Source organism: Caloenas nicobarica, chromosome 17 (assembly GCF_036013445.1).
Source record: "Caloenas nicobarica isolate bCalNic1 chromosome 17, bCalNic1.hap1, whole genome shotgun sequence".
NCBI lineage: Eukaryota > Metazoa > Chordata > Aves > Columbiformes > Columbidae > Caloenas > Caloenas nicobarica.
Window position 1 is genome coordinate 2,946,813 of NC_088261.1, and position 12,191 is coordinate 2,959,003.

A 12,191-nucleotide genomic window follows, 5' to 3' on the forward strand; every position below is an offset into this window, starting at 1 on the left:
CCGCTGCTGTCCCCAACCCAGCACCGCTGCTGTCCCCAACCCGGCACCGCCCGCCCCGGACACCAATCCTGCGGGATGGAAGCAGGAGCGACTCCCCCTCCTGCCACGTCCAGAGTTAAAACGGATCAACTTAAGAGGACAACGTATATGATGACTTTTGTTTCCCTTTAAACACATTTTCCAACAAATACAGAAGGAAACAGTATCATTTATAAACAACAAAAAAGTGCTCTCAGGGAGGGGCTCTGAGAAAACAGCACCAAATATATTATCTTTTTAAAAAAATTAAATAATATTTACAAAAGTATATTTCACAAGATAATTTTTTTTCACGCTTTGTATATATTATCATCTGAATATTTATTACAGGGATCAGGATTTCACACCAGATAATCCACCAGAGCAAAACGATTTAAAAACTTACTCAAGCCTGAGCTTAGGGGGAGGCGGGGGTGATGTAAACTCAAGGATAACGCAGCTTGCCAGAGACGAGGCTGCCACATTAAAAAAATCAAGAGGCAAAACTCGCTGCGGTTGGTGTTTTCTCAAGGATGTCACCCGGGGAAAGCAGCACTGGAGGGATGCGGGGAGCGAGGTTCTTTGGTTATGCTCTGAATAAATCACTGTACGAGCCACCGATTCAGCCTGTGCTGGGTGTGGTGGCACAACGTACGGATCCCATCACCCGTGGGGTCACCAGCTCCCAAAACTGTTGCGTGTCTCAACGCAGCAAGTGACAGATGAGTTAGCAGCGGAATAAGAAGCGCTTCGTATTTAATGGACACGCAGCAGAGAACAAACGCCAATGAGCCTCACGAGCCCATTTTTCCCTATCTCCCCGGACAGTGCATTAAAGTCACTCTACCTATAATTCTCTGGGTGTTGGGGACGTTCACAGGCACATATATTCTTTTTTTGTATCGGGGCTTGAGGTGAGATTCTCAGCAAGCGTGAATCTGTGGATGCTGATGGGACAAAACCAATTAAAACCAGATTAAGATCTTGCTGTATTCAAGCTTAGACTGGTTGCCATTAAAAGCGTAAACCCTGTGAACAGTTAAAACCAGCCCGATCTGATGGATCCTTGTCCTTTCTTGTCCCAAATACATGGATAAAAACATTTACGCCTGGTAGCTCTCTGCAGTAAGTGCGCTTGTTTCTCAGAGCAGTCCTCTAGACAGGCCTGCCTTTTTTATAGCTTTTTAATGGGTGATTACCCTAAATACCAACAGAAAACCACGAGCCCATGTATGCTCTTTCTCTCACTCTCATACATTAATGATTTGGGGTTATCTCTTGCTTCTCCCAGCTCCAAACAGATCCCCCTAAGGCTTCACACCCGGGAAGACCGAAGAGCTCTCCAAACAACACAGATTATTCCCCACTAGCTAAAACCCAATAAATCGTTGTGGATCAGCAACCAAAAACAGGAAAATGGGACCAGGCCAGTGCCAAAATCAACAAGGTAGTGTGAATTTTTGATTTCTATTCGATTTTTTTCACTAAAGGGAATGCGGGTGATTGATTCAAGAGAAAAAACAGCCTTTGCTGAGACGGGCCATCAGGTTTGGGTTTCAGCACAAGGACCCAACAGGTAAAGTCCACCCTGATCCATAAGTAGCGTCTCTGCTCACATCTCCTTGTTTTATTTGAAATTACTTTCTCACCGCCAGCTCTGTCCTGATCCCCACAGCCAACTGAGAGTATGGTGGGGTGGGGGTGACAACAGCTTCGGTTTCGTAAGGAGCTACAAACCCCTGCACAAGACTCTTTCCTTCTGGATTAAGAAAGATTTCCCCCAGTGGATTAACCTACTTGAAAGAATTCCACAAACAAAAAGAAAACTCACTCAGAGAGATAAAAACTAATTCGGTTAAATAGTCTTGGAGTTATGCACCAGATACTGGCTGGACTGTTGCAGAGCAAACTTCACATTGTCATTTACGTCTAACACAGCTCCTCTCTCACATACCAGGTCCCTTCCCCACCAACCACCTTGGGAAGGTCCACGTTAATTAAAATGAAAAAATTAAAATGGGAAGGACTTGTCCCTTGCAGTTATGACACCCACATCTACCCCTCCCCTTTAAACTCCAAGGCATGGACCATTTCAGGGGTAGGAGGAAGATGTTTAGTTTCTTTTTTCTTTCCCATCCCCCTGTGCCTGCAACAGGCTCCTGGGAGCCGGGAAAAAAGAGGGAAGGTTTTGGGGAGGATACCTCATGGCTTGAAATATCCACCTGTGCAACACTGCTACAAGTGCCGGGCTCCTCCGCTCCCCACTCTCGCACCATTTCCGTCAGCTCCAAGAGCAGAGCTGATGGCTGGGGCCTGGGATTTAAGAAAAAGATTCTGTAACAGCATTTTCCCACTTGCACTTGTGAGGGGTTGGTGAAAGACCCCCAAGGATGCTCAGTGGAGGCCAGGAAATCAAGGGGCACCCTGCGTGACGAAGTTTGTCCCCATCCTTCTCTATGCTATTTCCTCTTTCTTGCCCAGCACGTGCCTCTATTTCCCCTCTGTCGTATCTTCTAAGCAGCAGCTCCAACCCCTTGTGCCTTAGGCAGTTTTCTCCTCCTCTCCGAGGGGCTCGGTAGTCAGGATTTGGTTTCTGCAGCGGTGGGGATGCTCCCCACAGCTGTGTTCTGTTGGGATGTTCGGCCTACCTACCTACCCTGAAACGGCGAGGGAAAGGAGAGGCGCGGGACCTCTCCAGCCTTCGGGTCCTCCCCCACCAAACAACAAGTTCACAAATGGCAAACGAAACACAGAATTGCGATCAGCTTGCGGGGGGAACTGGTTGTGACTTGTGCTCAGCCAGCTTAGACTGAAGCTCCAGCGACGGAGCGGCGGTTTTACGATTCGGAGAGAACGCAGCCGTGAGGTATTTTTCTGTCCATTTAGACAAGTAGATAGTTTCAAGCCTTGGTTAACCAGGACTTAAAGGAGAAGAGTTTCAACTTGTGATGACTCCCCTTCGGGCCCACTCCCCACCCCCTATCACCTTCTCCTGCCCAAAACTCAGGTCTTCCTCCCGCACCGAGACCTTCTGATAAAATGCCACCACAGAGCCAACTTCGGTTTGTACTTAAACATTCGTCAACATGGAATGGCTGTCGGGCGTTCGGTGCATTCTCTTAGCCAACGCCAGAACACAGAGAGAAGCAGCCAGGGTCAACTCACAAACAGATACAAAGCAAAGAGACAGAGAGACAGAAATTTAGAGGCCAGTCACCAATAAAGATGGAGAAGGGTGTGAAGATGCTCCCAAATTGCAGAGCCTCTAAATGCATGGAACCAAGCGTTCAGTCACTCTCTCACTCTTGGATATAATGTTCGGTTGGATGGCATTCTCTTACACGCTGGTAGGGCTGGGCTCTTTCCGTTCAATCCCAGCCATTATCCTTGATCATGTGAGCTAGTTCAATGATGTATTTGCCTTCTTTATACTTCTGGCTGCTTTCAAAAGCGTGTTCCTAAAAAAAAAAAAACAAGGGAGAAAGAATGAGATCAAGATGGTATCTGAAGGTAAAGTCGCTGTTACAGATCAGATCCAGGAATGCTGGTACAAGTCTTGTCTACAGAGTACAACAGTCAAAGTGCAGGTTCCCCTCTTGGCTTTCAGGAAAATTACGTTGGAAGAGTCTCAAATCCTGTTTCTAGCCGTCTTTATAGACAGACGTCTGCTTGCACCTGCAGAAACAGGCGGTGCTGCAACGCTGCAGAACTAAGCGAGGAAATCCATGGGACCCCTGAGCAGGAGGGACTCCAGTTCCTGAGGCTGCGCCCTCAACAGCAGTTCGGCTCTGCTCAGGTGCGCATTATCCGTGTGCACCAAACGCACCCCAGAAAATGTAGCTCTGTCACCACAGAGGCTTGGGCTCACTGCTGCGTTTACGAAATTTTGTATTTTGTTTTACAATAACCTCAATTTATGTACTTCGTGTCCTTCTCCATTTGTGAGATCCATGCTGTGTTTCTGCATGAATTCCTACCACATCAATTTTTGATGCTTTACTTTTTATAGCCTTCCAACTGATTTATTAAAGAATATTTCTGTCCAGAGGCCACAGATACAATATATGTTTTGTACAGACACTGGCCAAAATGTTTTGACAAACAAGTACACTGCGTGCCTCCTGAAGCAGAAATTAGGATGTAGCGTAAGCCTTTATTTGAAGGCAATTGAATTTACGAAGAGCAACAGACAGCAAACAGATAAAACTCATGTTCAATAGCATTTCCAGTGGGAAGGACACAGGATTAACAATATATGGATCATTCTATTATTCTGATATTGACTGGGAAAAAAGACAATACGAACCACAAAGACTGACTGAAGTTATCCTCATTTATGTTAAGTACCGCTAAGGGACACCCAACCAAAACCAGGCCTGCAGTGTACATTCTTAGTAAAAAAACATATTAGCTACAAAGCTCCTGCTCTTAATGGATGCAACAAACACAAGACAGGAGGGAAAATGGAAATGCAGGAAGGAAAAATGATGTGGCTAGAGACCAGAACCCGCACTGCTGGTTCCCAGTTAATGGTCTTTCCACGAGACCCCGTTACCATGCACACACCTTCGGAAAGGGCTGGAGCAAAGATGTCCCCAGGAAAAACAAATTATACTGATACTCACATATTTCCAACCCAGTGTGGTTTTGCAGTTTTCACAGTAAATATCTGCAACCGCATGTAATCCTGTTAATAACACCCGCTCCTCTGCAGGGCCACAACCCACATTAACTCTGGGGAAAAAGGAGAGATGCTCCCTATTAGTGTGTCTTTCCACATCAAGATGCTGCAATGAAGCTGACAGCGATTTTATTGCAGTATTTAAAAACACAAGGAAGAGGTTCAGCATACTGAGTACCGCAGCTGGGCCTGAAACAAAGACCTCTCGCAGTTCCAGAACAGAATGAAAAGGTAAAATAGAATTTTTATGCAACTCACAATTCTATAAAGCTTTGAACAGAAGATTAATAACCTTCTAGTAAATTGCACCAATTATGCATTTGAGAAAGAATTTCATTTTGAAATTGATAAAATGGTATTTTTACTGTCCCAAATAGAAACTTGAAAAATGTAACTGAAATCAGCAGTTCTTCTGAAAGACATCCCAGCAGTGATCTCAGCAAAACTGTTCTCAGTTATTGGGAAAATTATGCTCAATTTTTATGCTAGTTCTAAAAAGTAAGCGCGTATATAGATATTATTCATTCTCCACATTTACGAAACTTTGTCTCTTTGGTCCAACTACATTCTCTGAGAAGAGAATGACTCATCTGTTAGCTCTTATTTCTCAATCAAAAAACCCACCTTTTCCTAAGCTGCTTATCTGAAACCTCAACATAAAATCAAATTGGAATCAGTGCTGCTTCCTGCCTCATTCTCCAAATATTTTCAGCAAGCTCCCAAGTCTCAGGCAGAGGTTTCCTAAAAGAAGATTATCCTTTTGTTTGCTTCTTCATGAGGGTTTTGTTAATTTTATCCTATGAGACGCAGAGATGACACGTCTGAAGTTATACTCACACTGAATTGAAGAGGTATGCTCGTCCTTGGCTTCCTTGAAAGGACTGAAAAGCAAGAAAACAAAATTCAGTTGGCTGGTTGATGGAAAAAAAGGCTAAACCAGGACCCGCAACTGCATTAATGGTAGTTATAGCAACTGTTGGCCAGGGCCTGAGAAACGCACATCGTCACAGCCTCCGAGACGGAAAGAGCAGAGAGTGAAACGTCAGGGGATGAGCCCTGATGAGCAGAGTCTGGTCCAGCACCCACGTCACAAATGGCACTGGCCACCCCCCGGGAACTTACCTGGTATCACCAGCACTGCCGGTGCTGGACAAGCCCAATGTGCTTTTCAAGAGTGAAGCTGTTTTCCCCCTTGTATCCCAGCAATGTCTATTTTTACCCTTTTGGTTCAGTTTATGTATTTCACACTACTGCCTCAACCCTCCCTAATGCAGCCTTGCTGCCAAACGTTGACTGCAATCTCTTTTCCAAGAACAAGGTGCTCACAGAGGCTTCCCATCGCGCTGCTGCAGTTTTGAAACATCGCTGCACGTGAATTCCCCTTCGGACGACTGCACAGATGGGATGCTGAACTGAACGGAGAGATCGGGACCTATTTGTGCAAGGCGCTGTGCACACAAATACAGCCTCTAGTGATTTTACAAAAGGCTTCGACCTTGCTGAGCTGTCTGGAAGCCTTCACATCCCCACTGACGCCAGGGACATCTTCAGGGCTCGATCTAAACATAGAATCATTTCAGTTGGAAGACCCTGAGGATCATCGAGTCCAACCATAATCTAACTCTACCACTAACCCATGTCCCCAAGAACCTTGTCTAAATGCCTTTTAAACCCCTCCAGGGATGGTGACTCCACCACTGCCCTGGGCAGCCTGTTTCCAACACCTGACAACCCTCTCCATGAAGAATTTTTTCCTACTATCCAATCTAAACCTCCCCTGGCACAACTTGAGGCCGTTTCCTCTTGTCCTATCACTTGCTACTTGGGAGAAGAGACCAACCCCCTCCATGCTCCCACCTCCTTTCAGGTAGTTGTAGACAGCGATAAGGGATGAGATACAACTGGGTAGAGACGAACACGGACAAGGGAGAACGACGCAGCAGCAAAAACACACCAGATCATCACCAGTTGTGGCCAGGGCCCGCTGGAAGATCCCCAGTTGCAAGAGCATCCGCAATCGGCTCCTTTCCGCGGAGCAGAGGCGCCTCTGTGGGCAAACGCGACGCTGCCTGTGAGGTCTGGCTGGCAGCAAGGGCTCTGCCTGGCCAAGAACCGACTCGGTTCTGGAGCAATAGCTGCTCTTCAGAGGAATCTCAAGCCCAACATCAGTTGCCACCCAAGGCACAGAAGAGCCACTCTGGATTCAGAGAGGATGCCGGAGGCACTGGGATATCTCTTTCACTCCGACAAAAGCAATGCCCTGAGGAATGCCTCTTTTCTTGGGCCCGGATTAAATAGGACACATGGCTCAAGCATGTCTGTGTAATTGCATTTATTAGAGAAGCTTCTTTTAATCCTTCTGCAGCACTCAAGTTCTTTATTATTGTTGCTGTCAGCTGGCTGATACCCCACACGCCAACTCGGCGTAGCCCGAGCGCTACAAAACACACGCTGCATTGTTCCAGTGTCCCCTGCGGTAAAGCAGGAACCCACACAAAGCTGAGCCCCCCCAGGCCAGAAAAAGAGCCTAAGCCAGAGCCAGGCCAGGCTCTACCTTGCTGCAGCAAACTGCAGGGACACGGGCGGTCCAACTGCACGAGAGGGACACCGGCCCGGAGGACGGACTGGGGATGGGCTGGAGGGATGAAAGAGAAGGTTCCCCCAGCAACATGTGCGCCATCAAAGCAAAATGAAAGCAGATGAAGCTTGCTCACCACCCAGTCCTGCCCTGTAAATACTTTTCCATAAACACCAAAGTGACTAAGTTTGCCAATAACAACAACCATGGGAGCAAAGTTTTTATTGGTACAGAAATAGGATTTTCCATTACTGCTGTACAAAGGCCTGTCTTTAATAAACAGCAAACCCAAAGCCATCAGCTTTGTGTTCGGGGCTCACAGGACACATTCCAGCCCGCTCCCAGGGGACAGCAGCATCCTTTGAGAGGTGCCCGTCCTTCCAGCTCAAGCCAGCACTTCAGGGTATCTAAGGGCGGCCATCACCAAAAAAAAAAAAAAAAAATCACATTAATTATCCCCTGCCCAAGCAGAACTTTTCAACATACCACTGCCCGGCTTTCAGTGCTGCTGCCTGTCTTAATTCACCCTCCAGCCAGCTAACGATTTGGCAGATCATATAAGAAGCAGCAAGAGAAGTCTGGCAACTATCTCCAGTTCACCAGTGCATTTGCTCTCTGTGAGACCAACCCGCCTGTATCTTTATAAAGGTAGCACAGGCAGGTTTTATCTGGGTGTTGTAACCTCAGCATTTTCTGGAGATGTTCCTTCTCTTCTGGGACTCCAGAAAAATTGGCACATGCTGTAATGGGCACTATGAAATCAGAAGGAACAAATATATTTATATACAAACAGATACTCCTTTTTTTTAAGAAACACACAAAGATATTTCCATGACATGCTTGGTTTTCACGGAACAGTGACAGTCACCTACTTTGTATGCTATACATTTTCTCAACGTAGATTTTCACGATACACATTCAAAGGTGTATCTTACATGTATGCTCATAAACCCAGGCTGCTTATTCTCTGAAACAACAGCTCCCGGCATCGCTTTCCAGCTGAAAGAAATGGAAAAGGATTTTTTGTTGTTGTTTCCCACTGAAAGCCCAAGCACATATTTTTCTCTGCGCTGCGAACGCTCAATGTCTGGCTGGAAACACATCTGTACATGCCAGCGGCAAACCTCTCCCTCCCCATCCCGCCTGAACCCTCTCGAAAAACACACGCTTTGGAGATGTGCAGCGCACAACAGCTTGTTCCACCCGAGTACTCACGTTCAAAAACCTTCCCCGCTCCCGGGTGCTCCACTCGGAGACACGTAACAGCCGCAGGGCCCGAGGTGCTCACCGGAGTGCCCGGGTGGGAAACCACAAGCCTGGATCAGCCGCGGATCCTCGCCTGCCAAGCTGCCTCTCGCTACAGCAGAAGCTCCGCGTTAAGATGCCTTCGGCAGCCGCTCTGGTTTTAGAAGTTCCTATCACCCAGTTTACAGACACTCATTATGGCCCCCTCAGCTGTGCTGATTACAAATTAGACCTGTGAAATCATTATTTTTACAAACAAAGACTTGGTGGGGGGCGGGTGGGTTTGAAGGAAATTTTTTTTTTTTTTTCTCCTTGTACCATTATCACGGATCCAGTTTAAAGGACAATCACATAGACCACCTAATAATCACGGTATGGGGGCAGACACGAGTTGCTCAGAGCAGGAAGTTCTCAACCTCGATTTGCTGGCAAAGCAGCGCAGTGCAGAACTGCAGCTCCAGCGAGAGACCGTCTGTGGGACAGGGAGTCTGGGTCCCACAGACGCTGTGAAAGCAGACCTGCCGCAGCAGGGCGCGGAACGCGCCGCCGGCGCCTGAGAAGTGCCAGCTCCTCCGCGGCAGAGACGTTCTGCTCGCTGGAGACGGGTTCAGCCCGCGAGACTCAGAGCTGAATCCTCGTATACTGCACAGCCGTGACCTTGGGAGCTGTCAGTTCGGCTCAGCCCATTTGTTATGTTCTGGCGTCAGCGTGAAGTGCTGAATCTGCCATTCTGTTTGCTCCGAGCGAGATGCGCAACTCCTTCAGAGCATTCTTTTTTAGACAAATAGCACACGGACGACCACAGGACGCAGGCAGAGAAGGGCTCTGCCCCTCCATCGCTCCGGCCTGTTCCACGTTCCACCTGCCTTCCCACCCCCATCAGACACTTGCACATTCCCATTACTGGTGGAGACACAGAAGGAAAATTTTTACATTCACTCAGTACAGCCAGGGAAAGGCACGAATTCTGAATGTGCTCCAAACACGCCTACACTCCCTACCCCTTCTCCCTCGTACCTACAGCGTCTCATTCACTGCACAGCCCACTCAGCAGTTCCGCACACGAACAGACGAGAGGATTAATACCCCAAGTCTTTGTGACAGCGTTTGACAATAGGCTCGACACAAAAAGAGCTGGCTGGAATAATCTGGAAAAATAGGAAGCAGTTGCCAGGACTAAATGGCTCCGTACTGATGCTTGTTCTCCGCAGACTGCAGCAGAGAAAACCCCCGCTCACCTATATCCAGCTGGCGGCCTTTTAACAAACCAATAAAACGAAAATGAAAAGGCAACTGGTTTCAAAGACGTACAAGAGGAAGAAGGAACGGAGTGTGCCCCTCTGTGCTACGCTCTCCAAAGCCACAAATAATTCTCGCTGCAAGGATGCAAACGGGATCGAGGGCCCAAAGCCAGCGCCGGAGAGCGACGCCGTCGGCACGTCCCGGGCGATGGGAAACGGCAGCACCGGGAGAAGCCAAATGGCCACAGCCATCTGGACTCTTCAAAAAAGGACATTTTCTGCGCTTGTGATATCCCCACTGGGACGGAGCCGTTCAGTGAGTAAGAGAAAACAGTTTTATGAGCTCCGGGTTTAAGCGGCACCGCAGTCTGTGCAGGAAAAAATCATCCAACAATCGACTCCGAGACAGCTCTGTTATCACTTCCCACCTACATATACAACTTCTGCTTTTAAGCTACTACTGTCATTTGCACAACAGCGACTGTAAGATTTATCTATTCTTGCTGCTGATTTAACCTTTAAACGTCTAATACAACCCTTAAACATCAATAACGCAATCTGAGTAGAAGAGACCTTTAAGTATGACCAGTGCATGATGTCAAGCCCAAGTGGAGTTTGCGTATAAAGATGTGCTCCAAACCACGGGCTGTCCTCACACTCCTCCTGCTCCCTCGAGCACTCAATCCCAGTTCCTATCAGCTGCTATCCCACCTAAAACCCAACATCGCACAGGATGCTCTGCCTTAATAGCATCTTGCAAACCCGATTAATTACGTCAGCAATGATTTGATTAAAAAGCTAAGTCCTGCAATGTGTTCGGAGGAACCGCTACGCCTGGTGACAGCACCAGGTGCATGGTGATACTAAGAAGAGGTTACTCATCAGTCGTGGCACGGTGGAAAGCTGGGAGAATTTAACTATGAAAATACCTGCTGCAGATTCCGGGGGCCGCACAAGACAGCGTGAGCCATTTCAACCCTCTACTTGCATCGTGTTCGAGTATTTCCCAAGGGAGCACGAGTTCAATTACTTGGTCCCTGTATCCGCGCAGACTACAGAGACCTCCTTAGGGTTCATTAATTCCACCTTGTTCTTCACCACAGAAGCGACAGTCAATGATCAGATTAAACCGAGATTCAATTTTGCTCCGATTATGCGCGATACAGACCCGTGTCAGGGGAACCGGTCACATTATTCCACCTCGTGCACGGATGTGACCTTACCCTGTTCAAACCGCGTTCCCGAGTTTTAATTGGGTTTTAACATGGGTCCCTAACGCTATTTAAAGCCCAAAGTCGATATGGAATTAGTGGACCAAACGCATCTCTGAAGTAATTCAATTAATTCAGCACAGCCTTATTCCCCAGCAGTTTACATTGCTGTGCGACCACACAGTGAATAACTACAAGTCTGCCATGTTTCATCCTAAAACCAGCCACATCTGAGCAGTTTCACACTGTGCTTGTGTCTCAGGTTATGTAGTCTGTGAGAAGGAAGGTGCACAGACTGCAAAGATCAAAGAAGTTACCGCTTCTTTTTTTTTTTTTAAATTCTGATGGGAGATGTTACTACAATTTTTAATTCTGCCTCCTGGCAGCAGCAGGTGTTTGTTCAACCCCTTTGTTCCCTCCACACCCGACAGGAGCAGGGACGAGGGTGTTGCTGGTAAGAGCCTTTTGTTCTAATGGGAACCAACTCAGCCCTTTACCGCACAGGACGGGTGGGGAGAGACCGCGGCCAGACAGTGCAAAGGTCTGAACACACACCCGCAAAAATACCAGCGGGCTACCCCACTGGCATCGCCTCCCGGGAAATAAATTCTCTGATGCTGTCAAGGAAAGGGTCAATGTAATGATTACCAGTGACTGCAGAACCTCACGCTTCTGCTACATCCTCCTTTTGGGGGGAAGCATCGATTCTTGTTCTGTGCGCATGAGCTGGGTCTAAGTCCTCAACCCTCCCGTGCCACAGGCAGCAGGACTGAAGGGCAGACACTCCAAAAAGGCTGAAAGAAGGTCGCTGCCACCGCCAGCTGAAGCCACTTTCAGATCTACTTGAACCTGCAAGAGCTTTCACATCACGGACTGTGCTGTGCTCCGAAATCCAAGTGTTGCAGTGCCCCACGCCAGCCTCCCCGCTCCCCAGCCTTAAAATACTCAGCTTGGCTCAAAATCCAGGCAAATTAAACCAGTTTTTTGTTGGTGGTGTTGGTTTTATCTTTTTTAAAACAGAGATTCTGTCTTCATGTTTCTAGGAATTGAAACTAAGAAAAAAATCAGGACTGTTCACAAGAATCTCAAAAACACCGAGGAAAACGCATCTTGAACCAGAAGATGATGATTGGCGCATACTCTGCAGCGTTATCAACGCTGCTCAGGAAGATGAAGGACAAGCGGGATGCTACAGACACCTGATCCCATGAGAACCG

The 12,191-nt window shown here is 47.6% G+C and overlaps 1 protein-coding gene across 1 annotated transcript in view; it reads right to left on the reverse strand.

Moving 5' to 3' along the window:
• The window catches only part of YPEL2 (yippee like 2), a 33,343-nt gene continuing 21,152 nt past the window's right edge, over positions 1-12,191 (reverse strand). Inside the window, exons 3-5 of the mRNA XM_065647382.1 lie at positions 5,537-5,580; positions 4,644-4,752; positions 1-3,476 (exon numbers count right to left, since the gene is read on the reverse strand). Coding sequence (XP_065503454.1) covers positions 3,387-3,476; positions 4,644-4,752; positions 5,537-5,580 — 243 coding nt within the window. The 3' untranslated portion in view covers positions 1-3,386. The remainder of the gene's footprint in view (positions 3,477-4,643; positions 4,753-5,536; positions 5,581-12,191) is intronic.